This window comes from Scyliorhinus torazame, chromosome 19, assembly GCF_047496885.1.
Source record: "Scyliorhinus torazame isolate Kashiwa2021f chromosome 19, sScyTor2.1, whole genome shotgun sequence".
Classification (NCBI taxonomy): domain Eukaryota; kingdom Metazoa; phylum Chordata; class Chondrichthyes; order Carcharhiniformes; family Scyliorhinidae; genus Scyliorhinus; species Scyliorhinus torazame.
Window position 1 is genome coordinate 91,095,999 of NC_092725.1, and position 24,999 is coordinate 91,120,997.

The 24,999-nt window shown below is 44.8% G+C and overlaps 1 protein-coding gene across 5 annotated transcripts in view; it reads left to right on the forward strand.

Annotated features, from left to right (window-relative positions):
* syt1a (synaptotagmin Ia) overlaps window positions 1–17,403 on the forward strand; it is an 870,875-nt gene extending 853,472 nt beyond the window's left edge. For all 5 annotated transcript variants that reach the window (XM_072484731.1, XM_072484730.1, XM_072484734.1 and 2 more), the window contains 2 exons: window positions 6,926–7,059; window positions 15,444–17,403. In XM_072484731.1, the coding sequence (XP_072340832.1) occupies window positions 6,926–7,059; window positions 15,444–15,650 (341 nt within the window). In that variant the 3' untranslated portion in view covers window positions 15,651–17,403. The remainder of the gene's footprint in view (window positions 1–6,925; window positions 7,060–15,443) is intronic.
* The last annotated feature ends 7,596 nt before the right edge of the window (window positions 17,404–24,999 follow it).

Genomic DNA, 24,999 nt, shown 5'->3' on the forward strand with positions numbered 1-24,999 from the left:
AATCCCAGCTTGGGTCACTGTCTGTGCGGAGTCTGCACGTTCTCCACGTGGGTGTGCGTGGGTTTCCTCTGGGTGTTCCGGTTTCCTCCCACAGTCCAAGATGTGCAGGTTTGGTGGATTGGCCATGCTAAATTGCCCTTAGTGTCCAGAAAAAGGTTAGGTGGTGTTACTGGGTTACGGGGATAGGGTGGAGGTGTTGACTTAAGTAGGGTGCTCTTTTCAAGGGCTGGTGCAGACTCGATGGGCCGAATGGCTTCCTTCTGCACTGTAAATTCTGCCCAACCTGACCCACCCCCAAACCAAAACAGAGCCCCCCCTTCTCTTCTGTCATGTGAGAGTACCTTTAAGAAATGGGTGTTTATAAATGGGTGTGTTTATAAGTATCTGTAGTGAGAATACCTTTAAGACATGGCTGTTTATTACTGCAGTGATGTCAGAGAGTGGGTGGAGCGGGGCTGTCTGTCAGCTTTTTACTTTCATTTTAGGCTGTTTGCTGCAGGGTGTGTTTTAGTTTCATTTTCAGAGCTGGATAGCTGCAGTCACAGCCAGAAGGTGTATGAATCTCTCTCTGTAATCTAAAGACTGTAAATCGATCCTGGTGATTTAAAACTAATAACAGTAGTGACTTTAACCAGATGTGCTTCTGGTAAAAGGTGTTTTAAGTTGAATGGATGTTAAAAGGACAGGTTAAAGGATTACTTAGTGTTGTATTCTTTGCGGGTTATATTTGAATTAATGGTTGCTAAGATGTTCACTGTATGTTTTAAAAAGGTTAACTTGAGTTCATAGAATAAACATTGTTTTCTTTAAAAAATATTTTTCCATTTCTGCTGTACCACACCTGTAGAGTGGGCCGTGTGCTCCCCATACCACAATCTATTAAAAATTGTGGGTCAGCTGAACTCCATGATACACTTTGGGGTTCTCTAAACCCTGGCCCATAACACTTCTCTGGACTTATAACTTACCTGGATTACAGCTGTAAAACGTGTCTATTGCCTCCTTACATCCAACTGAGCTGCCCTTGACACTGGGCCTTGTGAACTCGCTGTACTGCCTAGATCCCACCCTGTCTGAGCTAGAAAATTGGGTGAGCTAGGATCACAATGGTTTCAGGTAAGAAAGTAGGAGTGGTGTGGCACTTCAGCCCTGATTGGCACTCCGTAGAAATTCACGCATACTAAATATCTTTTAAAAATCTTCCACTGTACCTTTACTGTTCTATCTTTTAACTTAGTTTCACAGTTCACTTTTGCCAACTTTGCCTTCATACACTTATTTTAGGTTTAACCTTTATTTAGGTTCAAAACACTGGACACATGCTTCTCACTTTTAAACTGGAAGTGAAATTCTCTCATGTTATGATTATTTGTGCCTAGAGGCTCCTTTACAATGAGGTTATTGATCAATCATGTCTCATTGCACATTACCAGCTCAGAATAGCCTGCTCTCTAGTTGGTGCTAGTATATTCTGCTCTGAGAAATTGTATCAGATGAACTCCACAAACTCATTTTCTCGGCTACCTTTGCCAATCTGATTTGTCCAATCTGCAGGAAGATTAAAGTCACCCATGATTATTGTGGAAACATTCTTACGTGCCTCATTTATTTCTTCCTATATACTCTGTCCTACAGTCTAACTACTGTCAGCGTTCTTTAAACTACTCCTGCAAGTGACTTCTTACTTTTTGTATTTCTTATCTCTACCCAAACTGATTCTCCATCTTGCTCTTACAAGCTAAGGTTGTCTATCCCTATTGTACGAATGACATCCCTGATTAAGAGAGCTGCCCCACCACCTCTTCCCAGCTTCATGTTTTTTTTCATAATGTCAAGAACCCTTCATTCTTCAGGTCCTGTCCTTGGTTGCCCTACAACCGTGTCTCTGCACTGTCTGTCACATCAGATATATTTATTTTGATCTATACTAGCAATCATTAATTAGGAGGTCGGGTTAGTTAGGCCTGTTGTTCAGATGGCTAGAATTTGATATAGAACGGCCAGGTTCAACCCCCCTACCGAGTGTGGTAGTTCATGGAGGCATGCCTACTTGCCTTGTCCCATGCTTGATGTGGAGTGGTGCCCCTCAAGCTATGTAACCAAATGTCTCTCCTTAATGGATGGAGATGTCTATGGTCCTTTATGGACAATGACACCTTGCCATGCCATTAAACAGGGAGATTACAAAGGAAAATGATGGGAGAGAGATCAAGGAAATATGATTGTAAATGGATCACACAGCAGAGAAGGAGAACATGCCCCATCATTTCTGTGCAGGCTCCATCGGAAGGGCAAGCATCAGCACAGACATAATGGGCCCAATGGTCTCATTCTGTGCTGGAAGTTTGAAGGTTTTGTAAAATAATCACAGGTACTCTTGGCTGAATTAAGTTTTAAGTAAAAAACAAAAGCACAATTTTTATTTCATATTCAGTGCCACGATCCGCTGGAAAGATTAGCACAAATAACTTGTGTGCATCGCAAAGTGAAGACATATCGTTTCTATGGGTTTACTTATTTATGGAAGTTTAATAAATATATTGTTTAAATGAAAGCTCGAGAAAAAGATCTTACGCGCATTCATCGCAAACCAAGAGTAAATTAAAGATTTAAAACTCTGATTGGACGTAATCGTCTTCAATGATTCTGTAACAATTTTACGTAAAGTTGAGCATAACTCTGAGCATAACTCCAAAACAAATATGTAGAGTCACAGAACCATTAGGATGTGGTATTTTGAAAATGTTACAATGGAAGCCTTTCAATCTATATTTCCAATCTATATTTGCTATAAAAAATCAAAATGCAAAATAATAGCCAATTTGATCAGACACTGGATTTAAAATTGATATTGGTTTTGCAATTTAATTGACCTTCTTTCTGATTGCAAGTTCATGATATGAGAGGGAGATGAAGACAGTGAGATGTTGTAATCTGGATTGCGCTTTCCTGAAAGGGTGGTGGAAACAAATTGAATAAAAACTTTTGATGGGGAATTGGATAAATGCTTGCATGAGCGAAATTTGCAGGGCTATGTGGAAAGAGCAGAAGAATGAGCTTAATTCGATAACACTTTCAAAAGAGTCAGCACAAGTATCATTCACCAAATGATCTCCTCCTGTGGTGTACAATTCTATGAAGATAGATCCCTGTAATATTTCTGTGTTGCTGAAAAGAGAAAAGGTATGGAGGTGCCCACATCTTGAAAACACGATGAGAGGTTTATTAAGGGTATTGCTCATAAAACCAAGATGGCTGGGGGACAGGGGACATCAGACGCACCCACAGCATCACCAGCAGGTCCGGCAAGACACAAGACAAGATGCATAATTAGACCGTGGGCTGGCGGGTGAGCGTGTGGGTGGGAGTGATGTGGGGTGAGAGTGGGGCGAGGGTGAGGATGGGATGAGGGTGGTGTGGGGGTGAGGGTGGTGTTGACACACGTGTCACGGGGAACCACACCTCAGCAGGGTTTCACGTCCTTGTCCATGGCCAACCTCCACCCCGGCGACCTCCCTTTACTCCGGGCCGCCGACCACGTCCAGGGCCCTCTGCTCTGCCATGGTGAGCGGCCGCAGGTCCAGCAGTCGCCCTCCGGCTTTGTCCCGCTTCCAGAAGTTATTGACGGCCTTCTCCTGGGGGTGCAAACAGAAAATGACAGTGTTAGACAGTCTTGCGCATGCAGCCCAGGGGTTGGGTCTCATTGGCCAGGCTACCGGCCATGGAGGCCGGTGTCGGTACCGGTATGTGGTGCAGGGTGAGGGTCCGATCACCCTCCGGGTGTGTGGGACGGGGTTAGTGCCAGGGCCTACTCACCGTGGCCTCCCTGAGGAGGTTGTGCAGTTTATTCTGGCACTGTTGGCTAGTCCGGACACTGTTGCTGGTGGCGCTGCGCCCTGGCATGATGAATGGCGGCGGTTGGCAGCCTCCTTCCCGGGCCAGGATACAGGGTCAACCACCTCTCCAGAACCACGTCCAGCAGGGTCTCAAGCTCAGCATCTGTAAAACGGAGTGCCACTCTCCTCGCTACCATCCTATTGGCTGGGATGGTGTGTGTGGAGAGCGCGGTGTGTATATGTGGATGCAGCTTGTCAGCCTCCTGAGTGTCAATCACGAAACCAGCAAATCCCACACCTTTTCTCATTGGAACTGATTGTTTTCCACGTGACGCCGGTGCTAGCCCCTCAACAGTAGCTGAATCAATCCAGGTGCGGTGCCAGTTTTGCTGTCGTGCAACTACATGAATCCTGCATTGGCATCAAAACTTAGTCTCAGAAATGGAGACTCCAGTTGCATAACATTTTTAAAAATAAAACGCGGAGAAACAAAGTCACAGGACCACGAATTAGATATAACACCAAGAATAAAACATATATTAAACATGAAATGGGTTAAAGGGATATGGGGAACAGGTAGTGAGGTGGATTGGAGACCAGGAACAGATCATGATCTGATTGAATGGCGGAGTAGACTCGAAGGGCTGAATTACCTAATACCCACTGCTCCTAATTCCTATGGAAAAAAATGGATTATGATACAATATGTCTTTAATCCCTTTGTTTAACAATTACATACACAGGGGCGGCATGGTAGCACAGTGGTTGGCACTGTTCCTTCATTCTGCCAGGCTCCCAGCTTCGATTTACAGCTTGGGTCACTGTCTGGGCGCAGTCTGTATGTTCTCTCTATGTCTGCGTGTGTTTCCTCCAGGTGCTCCGGTTTCCTCCCACAAGCCCCAAAAGAGGTGCTTCTTAGGTGAATTGGACATTCATAGAATTTACAGTGCAGAAGGAGGCCATTCGGCACATCGAATCTGTACCCGTTCTTCTAAATTCTCCCTCTGTGTACCCGAACAGGCACCAGAATGTGGCGACTAGGAGCTTTTCCCAGTAACTTCATTGCCGTGTTAATGTAAACCTACTTGTGACAATAAAGATTATTATAGGTTTCGGGATTAACATGGTTTACAAAATACATCTTAATCTACAGTGGTCCCATTAACACAAAGTCCCTTTTAAGCACACAAGATGACTGTGGTCAAACACACTCTCCACTCTGAACCCCAAGTGAATGTTTGTGGATTTCTCCTCAGAATCCCCCCTGATGATTGTCACGTGGCAGTTCTTGAACTTCACTTCCAAAAACACACTTAAAACTCTTCTCTCATAATTATGCTTTCCCTTATGGTTTGCATTGCAAAATCCAGACCAGGCTTTCCAAATGATACCTTCGAACAAATCTTCCACTCCATTTTTAACAGCAAATCCTGTCCAAGATTTTACACCAACCCCTTTAGGACTTCTGTTCTCTTAACTGCTTTTAGACAAACTCCAAGATCCAGCCACAGTTTTCCAACATTATTTCAACTCACATTCCACAGGCTGTAATAAAATCTGACAAATATGAAAATAACTTCAGATATCTTTCTGCCATCTCAGCTTCCTTCTCAGCTCTGTTGTCATTACTAAACAGTGCTCTGCTCTAGTACCTTTAACTTCAGATTTCTTGGAAATTTGTCTGTTTCTCTAGATTCCCTAACCAGCTGCTCTTCAGATCTCTGCATTTGTTTTCTTAACCATTACTCCATGGTATGACTTTTCTTCTGGCAAAGCGAAGAGAGATGTTTCCTCTCCAGCCTTCTAAAGCAACTAATTCTAGCAGAACTGTGAGAGCTGCCTTTTCTCTCACTGCCTATCTCCAAACTGCAATCAAGTTAGCTATATTAAAAGCTTCTCTACCTTACAAGGCCCCAGTTGCTTCACAGAACACACATCTTTCATTTATTTTTCAGGCCGTAGCCCTCTATAAGCATAATCAAAACACAGTTGGAACTTAAACAGCCACCACACTCCTTTGTCCAGCATGAATCTAACTATAGATTTTACCCTTCCAGGCACAGAAATATTAAATTAAATCCACTAAAACTTGTTTCTAATGTGTACCATTACAAATATAAATACCTTAAAACTATCTTTGTTTTCCTAACATGATTGTTGTGTGTCAATGATGAAATGTGTATTTTTTGACGTACCTTTCCAATACTCAGGGCCTTCCAAAGTGCTTCACAACCAATGATGTACTTTTGAAGGGCAGTCACTGTTGGAGTGAAGGTAAAAGAATGGAGAGCGACTGGATGTTGATGTGAATTAAGTTACATGACATAAAGCAAACTATTTTTCAGCAATAATAGTTGCTGAATTGATGTGGACCAAATGTCACACTTAGAGTCCGAAGGTTGGTGGTCCAAGTCCTGGTCTAAAAATTTGAGCATGTAATCCAGGCCAACACTCCCAGTGCAGTATTGAAGGAGGGCTACACTGTTGGAGATGCTAGCTTTCACATGAGATGTTAAACTGAGGCGCATCTACCCTCTCAGGTGAAAGTAAAAGCAATGCATTTTGAAGAAGAGCTGGGATATTGGTCAATATACTGACCAACATTTATCCCTCAAACAACATCACTATTGAGAATGTTAGCTGTGTGCTATTCTAACATGACAACAGATGGGGGCATGAAAGATGCTATAGAAATGTGATCTTTTCAATAGAAACAGAAACTGCAGCAGGTAAGTCTGTGAGGAGAAAAAATGTAAATGCACACATTTGCAACATGTGTACTGGGAAAAAAATTTGCATTAAAAATGCCAGTCCCAGGTCGGCATGGTGTCGAAATAGTTACCACTGCTGCCTCACGGCGCCAAGGATCCGGGTTCGATCCAGGCCCCAGGTCAAAATCCGTGTGGAGTTTGCATATTCGCCTGTGCCTGCGTGAGTCTCAACCCCACAACCCAAAGATGTGCAGTGTATCTGGATTTGCCACACTAAATTGCCCCTTAATTGAAAACATATTTAAAAATGCCAATCCTGTTCTGAGTTATGAAGTTACCCTTGACCACATTTTATCCTTGGTCATTATATTTTCCTAGACCCCTATGTGAAGATTCATCTGATGCAGAATGGCAAAAGACTGAAGAAAAAGAAGACAACAATTAAGAAGAATACTCTTAACCCGTACTACAACGAATCATTCAGCTTTGAAGTACCATTTGAGCAAATACAGGTAACATCAATTATTGTATCCAATTATGAACACCTCACTTCAGGAAGAATGTCAAATCCTTGGAGATTTACCAGAGAAGAAAACCTCAGTAATGTGTAGCAACTGAATTGCCCTGAAAGAACAGAGAAGGTTGGGGGAGATTAAATGGAGGTGTTTAAAATTATGAAAGATTTTGATAGAGCATCTAGGGAGAAATTGTTTCAACAGGAAGCCAGGGTCAGTAGCACAAATGTAAGACGGTTGTCAAAAGAAACAGGGGAGGCTGAAGGGAATTCTCCATTTGCAATGAATTGTTTTGATCCAGACACTGACTAAAAGGTGCTGGCATCAGATTCAATAGTAACTTTAACAGCAACTTGGATAATTCCTTAAAACAAATTGCATGCTTATAGGAAAAGAGTATCGGGTGGACTATTTTGCTTTTGATGAGTTAGCATGGGGATATTGGACTGAATGGCCTCCTCCTTTGCTGTTTTATGTGTCAATTTATATGTTAATTTCCTTTAGGTGATGGAGGAGACGATCCAGCCCCTTCCACCATTCCACAGACACTGGCTGATATGTATCCCAACTCCAATATTCTGCGAATAACCATATCCCTTGATAGCTTTGTCTAATAAAGATCTGTCAGTCCCAATCCTGAAAGCTCCAGTTAACCCCAGACATCTACAGCCTTACAAGGGAGAGAATTCGAAATTTTCACCATCATTTCTGTGAAAAGTGCAAATTAATTTCAACCTGGCTCTAATTTTAACTTGAAGGTTCTGTTTTTTTTCACCAAGGACCCGGGGGGGGGGGGGGGGGGGGGTTTCACCAAAGGAAATAGTTTCTGTCTATCTACCACATCCTTTTTCATTTTAAACACCTCAATGAGATCACTTCTTAACCTTCGAAATTCAAAGGAATACAAACCATGTTTATACATTCTGTCATCATTATGTAACCATTTACCTCTCATTGTAGTTCACCTGGAAATCGGAATCGCTCTCCTCCAAATTCCTGCTAAGGATGGAGGTCACAGGAAAATTGCAAAACTGAAATTGATAAATTTATGTTAGACAAGAGTAATTAAGGATTACAGAACCAAGACATGTAGTTGGTGTTCAGATACACACCAATGATGATCGAATTGAATGGTGGAACAGGTTCAAGGGGTGAATGGACTCCTCCTTTCCCATCTTCCTTGGGACAGTTTCCTGTCCATAAGACCACAGCACATAGGAGCAGAAGTAGACCATTCGGCCCATCAAGTCTGCTCCACCATTCAATGAGATCATGGCTGATTTGATATAATCCTCAACTCCATTTTCCCACCTTATCCCCATAACCCTCAATTCCCTTAATGATTAGACATTTTGTCAGTCTCAGCCTTGAACAACCTCTCCAGCTCTCTGGTAAAGAATTTCACAGATTCATTGCCTTCTGAGAGAAGATATACCTCCACATCTGTCTTAAAATGAAATGGGTTACCCCTTATTCTGAGATTATACCCTCTGGTCCTACACACTCTCACAAGAAGAAACATCCTCTCAGTACCTACCCTGTCAAGTCCCTTGCAAATCATAGAATCCCTACAGTGCAGAAGAAGACCAGTCAGCCCATTGAGCCTGCACTGACCCCCTGAAAGAGCAACTCAACCTAGGCCCACTCCCTATTAACCTGACCCCATCTAACCTGCACATCCCAGGATACTAAGGGGCAATTTTATCATGGTCAATCTACCTAATATCTTTGGACTATGGGAGGAAGTGAAACTCCCGGAGGAAACCAATGCTGGAATTGAACTCGGGTCTCTGGCGCTGTGAGGCAGCAGTGCTAACCACTGTGCTACCCTCAATAAGGTCACCTCTCATTCTTCTACACTCCAATGAGTACAGGCCCAACCTACTCAATCTCTCCTCATAAGAAAATCCCTCCATACCCAGCATCAACCTAGTGAACCTTGTGTAGACTGCCTCAAATGGCAAGTCCAAGGATCCCCAAATCCCTCTGTGCTGCAGTTTTCTGCAGTCTTTCTCCATTTCAATAATATTCAGCTCCTTTATTCTTCCCACCAAAGTGCATAACTTCATATTTTCCTACATTATATTCCATCTGCCAAGTTTTGCCCCCTCACCTTACCTGTCCATATCCCCCTGAAGACTCTGTGTTAACCTCACCACTTGCCTTCCCATCCAGTTTTGTGTCACCTGCTAACTTCACAATAGTACATTAATTTCCTTTGTTCAAGTCATTAATATATATTGTACATTGTAACCCCAGCACGGATCCGTGTGGAACTCTACTAGTTACAGGTTACCATCCTGAAAATGCCTCTCTTATCACAACTCTCTGTCTTCTATCAGTTAGCCAATTCTTTATCCATGTTAACATATTAGGTGGGCAGCATGGTAGCACAGTGGTTAGCACAGTTGCTTCACAGCTACAGGGTCCCAGGTTCAATTCCCGGCTTAGGTCACTGTGCGGAGTCTGCATGTTCTCCTTGTGTCTGCGTGGGTTTCCTTCCACAGTCCAAAGATGTGCAGGTTATGTGGATTGGCCAAGATAAATTTCCATTAGTGTCCAAAAAGGTTAGGTGGGGTTACAGGGTTACGGGAATGGGTGGGGACGTGGGCTTAAGTAGGGTGCTCTTTCCAAGAGCTGGTGCAGACTCGATGGGCCTCCTTCTGCACTGTAAATTCTATGATTCTATGATCCCCCCCCCCAATACCATGGGTTCTTATCTTATTAAGTAGCCTTTTGTGTGACCTTATCGAATGCTTTTTGAAAATCCAAGTATATTACATCTACTGGTTTCCCTTCATCTATCCTGCTTGTTACCACCTCAAATAATTCTAATAAATTTATCAGGCATGTTTTCCCTTTCATGTAGCCATGCATTATATTATGCATTTCTAAATGCTCTGCTATTGCATTTTTTTGAATGGACTCCAACTTTTTTTTTCAATGACAGAAGTTAAGCTAAGTCTATAGTTACTTGATTTTTATTTCCCTTTTTTTTCAATAAAGGTGTTACAGTGGCAGTTTTCCCAAATCTCTGTGACTTTCCAGAATTTAAGGATTCTTGCAATCCTAGCATGCAACCCATCAAGTCCAGGGGACGTATTGGCCTTTAACCATGGGTAGCACGGTAGCCTTGTGGATAGCACAATTGCTTCACAGATCCATGGTCCCAGGTTCGATTTCGGCTTGGGTCATTGTCTGTGCGGAGTCTGCACGTCCTCCCCGTGTCTGCGTGGGTTTCCTCCGGGTGCTCCGGTTTCCTCCCACAGTCCAAAGATGTGCGGGTTAGGTGAATTGGCCAATGATAAATTGCCCTTAATGTCCAAATTGCCCTTGGTGTTGGGTGGAGGTGTTGAGTTTGGGTAGGGTGCTCTTTCCAAGAGCTGGTGCAGACTCAGGGGGCCGAATGGCCTCCTTCTGCACTGTAGATTCAATGATAATCTATGATTAATCTAGGACAAAGGTTCGGCACAACATCGTGGGCCGAAGGGCCTGTTCTGTGCTGTATTTTCTATGTTCTATGTTCTATGTACTGTCATGTGAGAGTACCTTTAAGAAATGGGTGTTTATAAATGGGTGTGTATATAAATATCTGTAGTGAGTACCTTTAAAAAATGGGTGTTTACTACTGCAGTGATGTCAGAGAGTGGGTGGAGCTGGGCTGTCTGTCAGCTTTTTACTTTCATTTTAGGCTGTTTGCTGCAGGGTTTTAGTTTTATTTTCAGAGCTGGATAGCTGCAGTCACAGCCAGAAGGTGTATGAATCTCTCTCTGTAATCTAAAGACTGTAAATCGATCCTGGTGATTTAAAACTAATAACAGTAGTGTCTGTAACCTGATGTGCTTCTGGTAAAAGGTGTTTTAAGTCGTCTGGATGTTAAAAGGAAAGCTTAAAGAATTACTTATTTTTGTATTCTTTAGGGGTTGTATTTGAATTTATGGTTGCTAAGATGTTCACTGTATGTTTTAAAAAGATTAACTTGAATTCATAGAATAAACATTGTTTTGTTTTTTAAAAATATTTTTCCATTTCTGCTGTACCACACCTGTAGAGTGGGCTGTGTGCTCCCCATACCACAATCTATTAAAAGTTGTGGGTCAGGTGAACTCCATGATACACTTTGGGGTTCTCTAAACCCTGGTCCATAACAGCACAGTAAAAGATAATTACCGCATCCTCATTGCCATTCATAAATTTTGTTAATTGCTAATGAATCATCCATGCTCATAGTTAGTAACAGAAAGGAGGTCTTGTGGTGCAGTGGCTAGTGTCCCTTGCCTTGGAGCCTGAAGTTCTGGGTTCAAGTCCCACTCCAGGACTTGATGGTCAAGGAAGACGTGTTCATAACGCAGCCAAACAGGTTGAGAGTCAACTTTCAAATCCTTCCAAACCCGCCAAAGCCAGGTGGTCAGAGTGGGAGAGATTCCTGACCAGCTCTGTGTTGGGAAGAGCATTGGCGCCTCTACTATCACTCTCCATGTAAGTGTATATTGGGTGGCCAGTTGGTTGGGTTGCCAATGAAGATCAAATTGGTGCCAGCAACACACGATTCAACCCCTAGTCTGACTGGGGTGGATTTGGGACCTACCTCCTTGCCCTACCCGTGGTGAAGGTTGTGACACTGTGGGCGCGGTTTGTATACCTGCAGAAAAATGAAGAGTAGTAACAGAAAATATTAACTGTGTTTGTATTGAGATAATAAAGACCAGCCATCAGCCACCAGCCACAGAATTACTAAATAACAATTGGTGTTAACTCAGTGGCTGGCATCAGTAGTTACTCTCTGCTGAAAGTGATAGGAGAAGGCTAGCCTTCTAATAAATAATGATTCAATGTCAAAGAGGTGCTATGATGAATGTAAGGCTGGAGGAGCTGACTAAGGGGCTGGGGAGAATGCAGGCAGGGAAGGCACCGGGGCCAGATGTGTTCCCGGTGGAATTTTACCAGAAGTACATGGACCGGCTGGGCCCTCTATTAGTGAGGGCTTTCAATGAGGCGAGGGAGGGGGGCCCTACCCCCGACGATGTCCAGGACACTGATCTCACTGATATTGAAGCGGGACAAGGACCCATTACAGTGTGGGTCGTATAGGCCAATCTCTCTCCTCACCGTGGACGCGAAGCTGTTAGTGAAGGTGTTAGCTACCAGAATTGAGGACTGTGTCCCAGGGGTGATTCACGAGGACCAGACGGGTTTTGTTAAGGGAAGGCAGCTGAATACCAATGTGCGGAGGCTCCTTAACGTAATCATGATGCCTACAGTGGAGGCGGAGATAGTGGCGGCTATGGACGCAGAGAAGGCCTTCGATAGGGTGGAGTGGGGGTACCTCTGGGAAGTGTTGAGGAGGTTTGGGTTCGGGGAGGGGTTCATTAGTTGGGTTAGGCTACTTAAGAAGCCCCGGTGGCGAGTGTGGCCACGAATCGGAGGCGGTCGGAATACTTTCGGCTGTACCAGGGAACGAGGCAGGGGTGCCCCCTATCCCCCTTGCTATTTGCATTGGCAATTGAACCTTTGGCTATGGCTCTAAGGGAGTCCAGGAACTGGAGGGAGCTGGTCGGGGGGCCGTGGGGGGGGGGGGGGGAACACCGGGTTTCGCTGTATGCCGATGACCTGTTACTGTATGTGGTGGACCCAGTGGGGGAAATGCCGGAGGTGATGCGGATCCTCAGGGAGTTTGGGGACTTTTCCAGGTATAAGCTCAACATGGGGAAGAGTGAGCTCTTCGTGGTACCCCCAGGGGACCAGGGAAGGGGGATAGATGACCTTCCACTGAAGAGGGCGGAAAGGAATTTTCGGTATCTGGGGATCCAGGTGGCCAGGAGCTGGGGGGCCCTACACAAGCTCAACTTGACGAGGCTGGTGGAGCAGATGGAGGAGGAGTTTAAAAGGTGGGATATGCTGCCACTCTCCTTGGCGGGTAGGATACAGTCGGTGAAGATGATGGTGCTCCCGAGGTTCCTTTTTATATTCCAGTGCCTCCCCATCCTGATCCCTAAGGTCTTTTTTAAGCGGGTCAGTAGGAGCATCATGGGATTTGTGTGGGCGAAAAAGACCCCGAGGGTGAGAAGGGTGTTTCTGGAGTGGAGTAGGGACAGAGGAGGGTTAGTGTTACCTAATCTGTGTGGGTATTACTGGGCTGCCAATGTGGCGATGATACGCAAGTGGTAATGGAGGGGGAGGGGGCAGCGTAGAAGAGGCTGCAGATGGCGTCCTGTGTGGGCACAAGTCTGGAAGCACTGGTGACAGCACCGCTGCCGCTCCCGCCGACTAGGTCCACCACGAGTCCGGTTCTGGCGGTGACTTTGAAGATTTGGGGGCAATGGAGGCGCCACAGGGGTGAGGTAGAGGCTTCGGTTTGGTCCCCAATCCGGGAGAACCATCGGTTCGTCCCGGTGAGAATGGATGGAGGGTTCCTGAGCTGGCACAAGGCAGGAATTAGAAGGAAGGGGGACCTGTTTTTAGATGGGACGTTTGTGAGCCTTGGAGGAAAAATTCGGGTTTCCCCCCGGAAATGCCTTCAGGTACATGCAGGTAAGGGCATTTGTAAAACGGCAGGTGAGAGAGTTCCCGCTGCTTCCAGCACTCAGGATCCAGGACAGGCTGCTCTCGGGGGGGTGGGTTGGAGAGGGCAGTGTCTCGGCGATCTACCAGGAGGAGGAGGAGACCTCGGTGGAGGAGCTAAAGGGTAAATGGGAGGAGGAGCTTGGGGTGGAGATAGACGAGGGTACGTGGGTGGACGCCCTGAGTAGGGTTAATTCTTCCTCCTCTTGCACCAGGCTTAGCCTGATACAATTTAAGGTTCTTCACAGAGCGCATATGCCAGGTTCAGCACAACATCGTGGGCCGAAGGGCCTGTTCTGTGCTGTATTTTTCTATGTTCTATGTTCTAGGGGCGAGGCTGAGCAGGTTCTTTTGGGTGGAAGACAGGTGTGGGAGGTGCTCGGGGAGCCCAGCAAATCATACCCATATGTTCTGGGCGAGCCCAGCGCTGGATGGGTTCTGGAGGGGTATTGCGAGGACGATGTCTAAGGTGGTGAATACCCAGGTTAAGTCGAGCTGGGGGTTAGCACTATTTGGGGTCTCGGACGAGCCGGGAGTGTAGGAGGCGAAAGAGGCCGGTATTCTGGCTTTTGCATCCCTGGTAGCTCGGCGGAGGATTCTGCTACAGTGGAAGGATGTGAGGCCCCCGAGCGTGGAAGCCTGGATCAGCAACATGGCAGGGCTCATTAAATTGGAGAGGGTAAAATTTGCCTTGAGAGGGTCTGTGCAAGGGTTCTTCAGGCGGTGGCAACCATTCCTAGACTTTCTAGCGGAGCGTTAGGAGGTTGTCAGCAGCAGCAACTCAGGGGGGGGGGGGGGTGTACTTTGTGTTTTCTACTGTGTTCATTATTGCTTAATGGGGGGTTTGTATATTGGGCGAATTCGTGATGTAGTTGTAAGATGTTTATTTATGTGTTCTTTGTTTTTCTTTTTTCTGTAAGGGGGGGGGTTTGTTGAAAATATGTAAAAATTTGAATAAAAATATTTTTTAAAAAATGATGAATGTAAGGTATTGTCTTATATACATTTTGAGCTGTGATTAGGTGTCATACAAGTGAGGTAATCATTGATTTGCAGGTGCAGTGTTCTGTGAATAGGTCTTGAAAATTTACTTGTTTACAGATAATTAGCTAATGGAATATTGTTTGCATTTGAAGGACCGCTGAGGATGGAAAAAATCTATGAGTGCTATTGTGTTTGGTCCTGGCTGAATAAGTCAAGGGACATCTAATAAGAAGAGACAGAATGTCTTATGTTTTGGGGATAGGTGATGTAGTTAATGGGAGGAGCCAGGTCTGTCTGAAAGGTTAGTTGGTCCTGGAACATACTTGGTCCTGGAACATACTCTCATATGAACAGAAGTGTTTCAGGGTCTCTCTCCAAGGATTCTGCACAGAGAAAAGCAAGTTGAATCCTGGTTGTTAACTTTATTCATGAGCAGTATTTGAAATATATTGGTGTGCTTAATTGGAATATAGTAATAGGTTTAGTAAGTAAGTTAAGGTTTTCTCTTTTATTTAGGAACTGTTGTAACTGTTAAGCTATTTCTTTGTTGCTATTGTGGTTAATTCTGTGTTTAAATTAAAGTTATTTTTAACATAAAAGATAACCATTGGTCAGTGTTATCCTCTTGTAGTGCAGTAACATTTCCTCAAAGTTTTACAAATTGAAAATAGTTGGGTTCTCATTTGGGATCCTAACAGTGCTATAAGCCACTAAATTATACCCAATGTCATTAACGCCTGACAAAATCATGACAATTAGGCAGAATCAAATATGTAAAAAGTAGCATTACATGAATATTGATTTTGTACCCCCTTCCCCTGTTTATCCTCACACAGAAAGTTCAGGTTGTTGTCACTGTCCTGGACTATGACAAGATCGGCAAGAACGACGCTATTGGGAAAGTCTTCGTGGGCTACAATAGCACTGCAGCAGAGCTTCGCCATTGGTCAGACATGCTGGCCAACCCAAGACGCCCCATTGCGCAGTGGCACACCTTGCAGGCGGAGGAAGAAGTGGACGTCACTCTCGGCTTGAAGAAATGAAAAGCCTTTCAGTGTTCCTCCCTTTATTACTCATCATCAGTGTGTGTAAATACCTCAACCCCCATCAATCCAGCCACTTCCACATTCAATATCGTAGAGTTGCTTCTCTCCTAACTCATTCAGTCGCTTCCCCCACTTCGCTCCATTATTAAACGCAAATCTGTTTTTAAAAAAATGTTCCTTGGGCACTTCATCTCATCAACCCTATCCAAAACCATCACCCTTTTAAGCAATATGATCTGTGTAGATAGAGCATGATTGAAATAATGTATCTCACAGTTGTACATATACCGTAAAGCGGAAAATGATTTCTAGTCTGTGCGTTTGTACGTTGTTAGCATTTCTTATTCTGTGCATTGTTTTTAATAAGATGTTCTATTTTAAATTATATAAATTGACTAAGAAGTACAAAAGTCAATGCTATATATTATGGGTTAAATATTTCATCCGCATTCCAGTGATTTCCTTCTTGTGAGGCCAATAGAGCAAGAGGGAAACACACTTTAGTAAAGATAGGTGAGAGGGACACAAAAACAAACTGAAGCAGTGGCCTGGTTCCATCCCTCTTTTGTGTACTGGGTGCACACGTTGGGAGGAGTTTTTAAATGTTTTTCTTGTTCTAATGTAGTCAATGGCACTATTATAAAGCTATCAGTCATTCCATAAAGGACTGTTCTGTGTATCACTGTGACTGCCTGTGTGCTTAGAAATGTAGGATATTCAGTGGAATAGCAACAAGTTTACTCGATAGTAATTTTGATTCAGATGTGTGGGTTTATAGGTTTTAATTTCTGCCGGGATAATCATTCCTTTCTGCTGCCCTGTCAAGTTGACTGCATGGCACGTCCAGTTCCACTCAGACTATACGGACCAATACGGGACTGGGGGTGGTAGCTATGCAGAACAGCTGGATTGAACTTCCAGGGGATCAGCAGGAATAGATGAAATCACAGCATCTTTTTCGAGCACTGTGCAATGTAAACACAAAAACGTTGTGAAATAGTCTCCTGCCAATGGGCCGCGCCTTTAAAGAACGAGCAGCATATTGAAAGCTTTAGTTATTACTGTTAGTATACACTTAGCTCAGGATTTTAACAAAGTCACGCAATGAGCACACTGCGTAAGAAACTGCCACTGAGATGGTAACGTGCGGGTTTAATTTACAAGGTTATGTCACGATAGTTATATATATTAAAAGACACTGCCAAATAAAGAATTACGATTCTTTCTGATAGTCACAACTTAAGTACAGCCATAACCAGAAGGTGCCCCTTCCCTTTCTACTCACTCAGTCAAGACTATCTAAACCTGCTGTGAGACAAAACACCATGTCTAAATGCTAATCTTTATGATAATGAAGTGTAAAAAGCATTAGCATCAGATGCCGTAGAATGATACTAGTTGCCTTTGTGTATGATTATGTACATTACCTGCCTGCTTGAGTATTTTAAGCGTGATCTTTCAATGTGTGTCATAGGTGTATTGCGCGCGGTGTTCCTGCTGCCATGTTGCTCGTGAGGTTGCGAGCTCTGTGAACCTTCATATTTGGCGAAGTGTTTTTTTCTCTGATTTGAGTTCACTATGTGTAGTGAATGGCATTGTGAAGTTCCTGATGTTTATATGACTTGATATTACACTAGTGTTCAATAAACTGTTTTATTTCTGGTTGATGTATTTATTGATTGTAAAATTACGTGTGTTAATAACTGTTTGTTTATAAAAAAAAGAATTAAAAGTTGATTACAGATTTAAAGACTGTGCTTAATTGATGGTCTGTGAATATAAGGGTATTGGTGTTTTTCATCTTTTGAAGAAAATCCCTACTAAAAGCAACATTATTTTTCACTGAAAAATTCTAGAATAACCAGGGCCTTAGTTTAACTTCATATCCAAATGACAGCACCTCCAACAATGCAGCACTGCAAGTCTCACCCCAGTTGGGTGCTGAAATTGCGAGGTGGTGAGTGAATTCACAATCTTCTACCACACAAGTCCATCTTTTCTCATTCATTACTTGTCTCATAAACATTAGGAATAGGGATGGGTCCTTCAGCTCCTCAAACAGGTCACGGATCACAGCCCTTCCATAACTCAATTCCATTTACCCATCTTAGATCCATATACCTTGACATCCCAACTCAACAAAAATCCATCCATCTCAGGTATAGCTTGTGTGGTAGAAATTCTAAAAATGAACCTGCGTTGAGCATCAAACTGAAACAGTTGACCTATAACATTTCCTTTAAAACTTTTCTTTCAGAAACAAACCATTAATTTGATGCCTATTTCCATCTGGGTTTCTCTTAACTTTTACAAATGAGAACCTTCTCCCCAATAAAGAATTGTAATCTTTCAATTAAAGCTGAATTAATTGAAAGGAAATTCAAGAAAAAAAACATTTCTTCACACAGCCACCAGAATCTGGAATCCACTTTACCAGAAGGCTGTTGACTGAAAGGTCAGTTGAGGTGTTTTGCCGATTCTTAATGGGGAAACAAAGGGATGAAGGGACATGGGGAAAAGGCCAAGAAGTTGAGATCAAGTGCGAGAGGCAGCACGGTAGCATTGTGGATAGCACAATTGCTTCACAGCTCCAGGGTCCCAGGTTCGATTCTGGCTTGGGTCACTGTCTGTGCGGAGTCTGCACATCCTCCACGTGTGTGCGTGGGTTTCCTCCGGGTGCTCCGGTTTCCTCCCACAGTCCAAAGATGTGCAGGTTAGGTGGATTGGCCATGATAAATTGCCCTTAGTGTCCAAAATTGCCCTTAGTGTTGGGTGGGGTTACTGGGTTATGGGGATAGGGTGGAAGTGTTGACCTTGGGTAGGGTGCTCTTTCCAAGAGCCGGTGCAGACTCGATGGGCCGAATGGCCTCCTTCTGCACTATAAATTCTATGTCTGTGTCCGATCGGTCAATGTTGCATGTTTTTGGAATTAGCAATGCAACTGAAATGGGGAACATTTTAATTCAAAATGGTAGTCTATGCACGCAGGTACTTGCCACATGTACAAGTGCATTGACTGAGCGAGACAGGTGTAGTGTTCAATGGTTTAATTGATCTGTATTTGATTATGCTATTTGGTAATTGATCTATGTATACTGTATTGGATAGATTAAGCCTATGGATGGAGCTAGAGAGCTAAGAAAACGCAAAAGATTTCAGAAAGACCTTAGGCTCTGGGCTTAGATCATGCGTATGTTGAAATCCTAGTTCTTGAAAATCCTCGAAATTCTGAGGTATTTGTAAATATCACAAATAAAGCTGTTGTAGATTTGGATTAATATGGAAATGATCAACTCAAATTATTTGGAACTGGTATCAACTCTGCATTGCTCAGAGATAAATTAGACATCAAATATATACAGCAAACGTGAATACATGATATCAAGTTTCCTCAATATTCCCTCTACCGTGATAACCATCCAATGGTGATGTGAATTTGAACTAAAAAGAATTTGGAATTAAATGAAATGGGCATTTTAGATGACTATATTTAGATAAGAACATGTTAACATCCTTATATTGTAAATGAGGTACAAAATGTCCCAGACACTACTAGGAGCACCTCTTCCTTACACTCTAATACATTACACACCAAGCCTGTGAATTATAGTGTGATTATGTAAAATTCTGTCCTTGTTTACATCCAAGTTAAATAGTTTTATTCTGGTAACAGTTGTGATCTGAAGAACAAGATGAGTTTTGTTAAAGCAAACATAACACAGCTTTACTTCACCATTTAACTTCTCTACATTCTATAGCAGCAGTATTTTCCTCCAGCTAAATACTGTGAGAATTTCACAGCACTCTGAATATGTTAAATATACAGAACTACTGTGGGTGTACCTACAATCTGACTGCAGCGGTTCAAGAAGGGAGCTCACTACCACCTTCTCAAGTGCAACTAGAGATGGGTAATAAACGCTGGCCTAGCCAGCGATGCTCATGAAGACGAAGTGAATAAACAAAGAAAAAGAACTTGCATTCATAATAGAGCACCATTCACCTGAAGGAATCCCAAAGTAATTTACAGCAAATGAAGTACTGTTTAAGAACTTAGGAACAGAAGTAGGCCATTCAGCCCATTGTGCCTGCTCTCTCATTTAATATGATTATGACTGATTAGACACGTCAATATCTTTTACACCTACTATCCCATGGCCCTTTATGCTTTGTTAATCAGAAATCTCTCAATCTCGACTTTAAACTTGCTCAATGACTGAGCTTCCTCTGCGGTAGAGAATTCCAAAGATTCACAACCCTCTGTGTAAAGACATTTCTCCTCATCTCGGACCTAAGTGGCTTTCCCCTTATTTTGAAATTGTGCCCCCTGGTTCCAGACTCCCCGACCAGGGGAATAAGTGAAGTGCAGACACTGTTGTAATGTAAAGATGTTGTAGTTGTAATCTTTGAACTTCCCAGCCCCAGAGAGCAATAGAAGATGGGTCATTGAATATATTCAGGCTGAGTGAAACAGATTTTAACCTCCAGGAAGGCAAGGGTTATGGATCAGGGAGGCTGCAAAAGGGAGTAAAGTCCACAATAAAATCATCCCATATTGAAAAGTGGAGCAAGCTTGGGGGGCCGAATGGCCACTCTGCTGTTATTTCTTATGCTCTTATGTGTAACTCAGAGCTAATATGCATACAGCCAGCTCCCACAAACAGCAATGAGATAAACTTTGATTCAGAAATGTTGGTTGCATAATGTTGGGCCAGAAACTACAATCTAAAGACTTTTAAAATGGAACTTGGCATCACCTAATGCCTATTTTCCTTTTAACCTTCATCAGGCCATGACTTTCAACTATGTGTCTCAGTGTCTCAGTGTCTTAGGTGAAATCCAGTTTGAGAAGGAGAGCAACCATTGGTGGCTATTTATTTTGCCTCCTTCTCCATGGATCTATCTTGTAGGCTCAGCACCATGCTTAGTAATTACAGGGGGATAATTTATTGTTCAGTCTGGGTGACAACACACAGGCTCTCAAAATGTAAAATGTATAAATCAAAGATCATAAGAAATAGAAGCAGGAGAAGACCACATAAACCATGGAGCCAAGCTTGCCGTAGAAATGAACTTACAATGAGATTCTGGGTACACGATGATACTGATCGATGTTTACATTGTCTGACTATTGTTATGGAGAGGAAAGGGACAGGAAAACTATACGTCTTTCCTCTCATTAACTGTCCAGAGGCAGAAGGTGTTTTGAATTATTTTGAAGTGTATTCTGTGGCGCGTTTTCCCATAACCTCGGCTTGTGAGATCCAATTTACTAATAATCCACAGCAAGCCTGCATTATGATTAACTCAGGTTAGTTTATTTCATATTCAAAAGTCAGGGAAGGAGTGATCGCAAATACCCACTCCACTACACATACACACACACTCATACTGACATACACATATGCACACACACATACTGACATACACACGCACTGACACATACACACAGACCGACAAATACACACTGACACAAGCATAGTCACACACACACATACACACAAGTGCACACACACGCATGCACAATAAGGGAAGGATAGACGAAAAGAGTTTTACAATTATGGATAGTGTTAAGAACGGCTGATGGTAAATGCCCAAGCCTAATTGTTTTTATTAAAACTTTTTTCAACCAGAATTTTTACAAAACAGAAAAATAAACAAAAAATATTTAACAAAACTAGTTGGCAGTTATCATTATACAAAAAGAAAATATACATTAAATAGACAATTCTGCCACCTGAGCCTCCCTCCCCTCCTCCCCCCGATTGCTGCTGCTGACATTTTACCGCTCCCCTAGAAAGGCAAGGAAAGGCTGCCACCGCCGGGAGAACCCCAGCAAGGACCCTCTCAAGGCAAACTTTATTCGCTCCAGGCTGAGGAACCCAGCCATGTCACTCACCCAGGTCTCCACACTCAGGGGTCTCCACATTAACAAGATCCGTCTCCGGGCTACCAGGGAGGCAAAGGCCAACACCTCGGCCTCTTTCGCTTCCTGCACTCCCCAATCCTCCGACACCCCAAATATCGCTATTGTTGGGCTTGGCTTCACGCGCGTGTCCAAAATCCTGGACATAGCCCTCGCGATGCCCTGCCAGGATTCTTTAAGCGCCGGGCAAGCCCAAAACATATGGACATAGTTCGTCAGACTCCCTGAACACCTCACACACCTGTCCTCCACCCCAAAGAACATGCTCATTTTTGCCGTCATGTGAGCCCGGTGTACCACCTTAAACTGAATTAAACCGAGCCTGGCACATGATGCGGAAGAATTTACCCTGCCCAGGGCATCAACCCACAGGCCCTCACCTAGCTCCTCCTCCCACTTGCACTTCAGCTCCTTCACTGAGGCTTCCTTCGCCGCCTGCAGCTCTTGGTATATGTCCGACACCTTCCCCTCTCCTCCCCAGATGCCAGTTACCACCCTGTCCTGTAACTTTTGAGGAGGTAGCAGCGGAAATGTCCCCACGTGTTTTTTGAGAAAGTCACAGATTTGGAGGTATCTGAAGGCATTTCCCAGGGGCAGGCTGAACTTCTCCTCTCGCGCCTTCAAGCTAGGGAAAGTCCCATCTATAAACAGGTCTCCCATCTTTCTAATGCCTGCCCTATACCAGCCTTGAAACCCTCCATCGATCTTGCCCGGAGCAAATCTATGGTTGTTCCGTATCGGGTTCCAAACAGAGGCCCCCTCCTCCTTCCTGTGCCTTCTCCACTGACCCCAGACCCTCAGTGAAGCCGTCACCACTGGGCTCGTGGTGTATTATGCCGGCAGCGTATTATGAACGGCAGCAATGCCGTTACTAGTGCCCCTAGGCTGGTGCCTTTGCATGACACCGCCTCTAGCCGCCCCCACCCGGCCCCTCCTCCATTACCCATTTCCTAATCATGACCACATTGGCTGCCCAATAGTAGCTACAGAAGTTCGGCAGTGCCAACCCTCCCTCCCACCCTACGCTCCAAAAACAGTGTTTTAGCTCGCGGGGTCTTGTTTGCCCACACAAATCCCATGATAATCCTGTTCACCCACTTGAAGAAGAATTTGGGGATGAAGATGGGGAGGAACTGAAAATCGAACAGGAATCTGGGGAGCAGCTTCATCTTCACAGTCTGCACCCTTCCCGCCAGGGAAAGCGGGAGCATGTCCCAGCTTTTAAAGTCTCCCTCCATCTGCTCTACAAGCCGAGATAAATTGAGCCAATGTAGGGCATCCCAGTTCCTAGCCACCTGTACACCTAGGTAATGAAAGCTCCTCTCCACCATCTTGAGCGGGAGCTCTCCCAGTCTCTCCTCCTGACCCCTAGCGTGGATAACAAACAGCTCACTTTTCCCCACGTTCAACTTGTACCCCGAGAAGCTCCCAAAGTCCCTTAGGATCCGCATGACCTCCCCCATCCCCTCTAACGGGTCCGAAATATGCAACAGTAGGTCGTCTGCACAGAGAGAAACCCGGTGCTCCTTCCCCCCACTCCCCCCGCCCCCCGCCCCCCCTGCGGGACCAGCCCCCTCCAGTTCCTTGACGTCCTCAGCACTATGGCCAACGGCTCAATTGCCAGGGCAAATAGTAGCGGGGATAAGGGTCCCTAAAATATTCCGACCTCAGCTGGTTTGTGGATTCACTTGCTACGGGGGTCTGATACAGTAGCTTGACCCACCCTATGAATCACTCCCCGAATCCAAACCTACCTAACTTCCCACAGGTACTCCCACTCCACGCTGTCAAAGGCCTTCTCTGCATCCATTGCATCCACTACTTCTGCATCCCCCCTCTCCAAGGGCATCATAATAATATTCAGGCGCCTCCTCACATTTGTGTTCAATTGCCTGCCCTTGACAAAACCCGTCTGGTCCTCCTCAATCACTCCCGGGACGGAGTCTTCTATTCTGGTCGCCAAATCTTTTGCCATCAGTTTGGCTTCCACATTCAGGAGCGATATCGGCCTGTAGGACCCACATTGAATCGGATCCTTCTCCCTCTTCAAAATGAACGAGATCAATGCCTGCGACATCGTCGGGGGGAGGGTTCCTCTCTCCTTTGCCTCTTAAAGGTTCTTAGCAGGAGTGGGCTCAGTAGCTCCGAGAATGTCTTCTAAAATTCTACAGGGAAGCCGTCCGGACCCGGAGCCTTGCCCGACTGCATACTTGCTAGTCCCTTAACAATCTCCTCCAACTCAATCGGGTCCCCCAGTCCCTCCACCAGATCTTCGTCCACCCTTGGGAACCTCAATTGAAATTAAATGAAATGAGAATCGCTTATTGTCACAAGTAGGCTTCAATTAAGTTACTGTGAAAAGCCCCTAGTCGCCATATTACGGCACCTGTTCGGGGAGGCTGTAACGGGAATTGAACCGTGCTGCTGGCCTGCCTTGGTCTGCTTTCAAAGCCAGCGATTTAGCCCTGTGCTAATCCATAGATTGCTTCATCCCTTCCCCTCCCCTCGGGGGTTCTGACTCGTACAGCTTCCCATAAAACTCCTTGAAGACTTCATTGATCTTCTCTGGTCCCAACACCGTATACCTTCCTTATCCCTCACCCCCCGATCTCCCTGGCCGCCTCTCTCCTGCGAAGTTGGTGCGCCAGCATCCTACTTGCTTCCTCCCATACTCGTAGACTGCCCCTTTCACTTTCCTCAACTGTGCCTCCGCCTTCCCAGTGGTCAGCAAATCGAACGCCGCCTGCAATTTCCGGCGCTCCTTTAGCAGCCCCCCCTCGGGGGCCTCCGCATACTTCCTGTCTCTCCCACCGGCCTCTCCCTCTCTGCCCTCTACCTCTTCTCTGTGGGACCTAATAGAAATTAACTCCCCTCTGATGATCGCCTTCATAGCCTCCCAAACCGTTGTTGCTGTTATCTCCCCGGTGTCATTTGTTATCACAGTTTTGAATGCTCCTCCTTATCTGCCCACACACCTCTTCATCCGCCAGCAGCCCCACATCCAGTCTCCAGAGAGGGCGCTGTCCTCGCTCCGCCCCCAGTCGCAAATTCACCCAGTGCGGGCATGAACCGAGACCGCAATGGACGAATACGCGACCCCCTCCACCCTCGGGATTAACACCCTGCTCAACACAAAAAAGTCAATCCGCGAGTAGACTTTGTGGACGTGGGAGAAAAAGGAGAACTCCTTCGCCCTTGGCCGCACGAATCTCCACGGGTCCACGCCCCCCATCTGATCCATGAACTCCCACAGGGCCCTGGCCATCGCCGGTCTCTTTCCCGACCTGGAATTAGACCGGTCCAGCACCGGATCCAAGGCAGTATTAAAGTACTCCCCCATGATCAAAGTTACTTGACTCCAAGTCCGGGATTTTACCCAACATGCGCCTCATGAATTCCGCATCATCCCAGTTCGGGGCA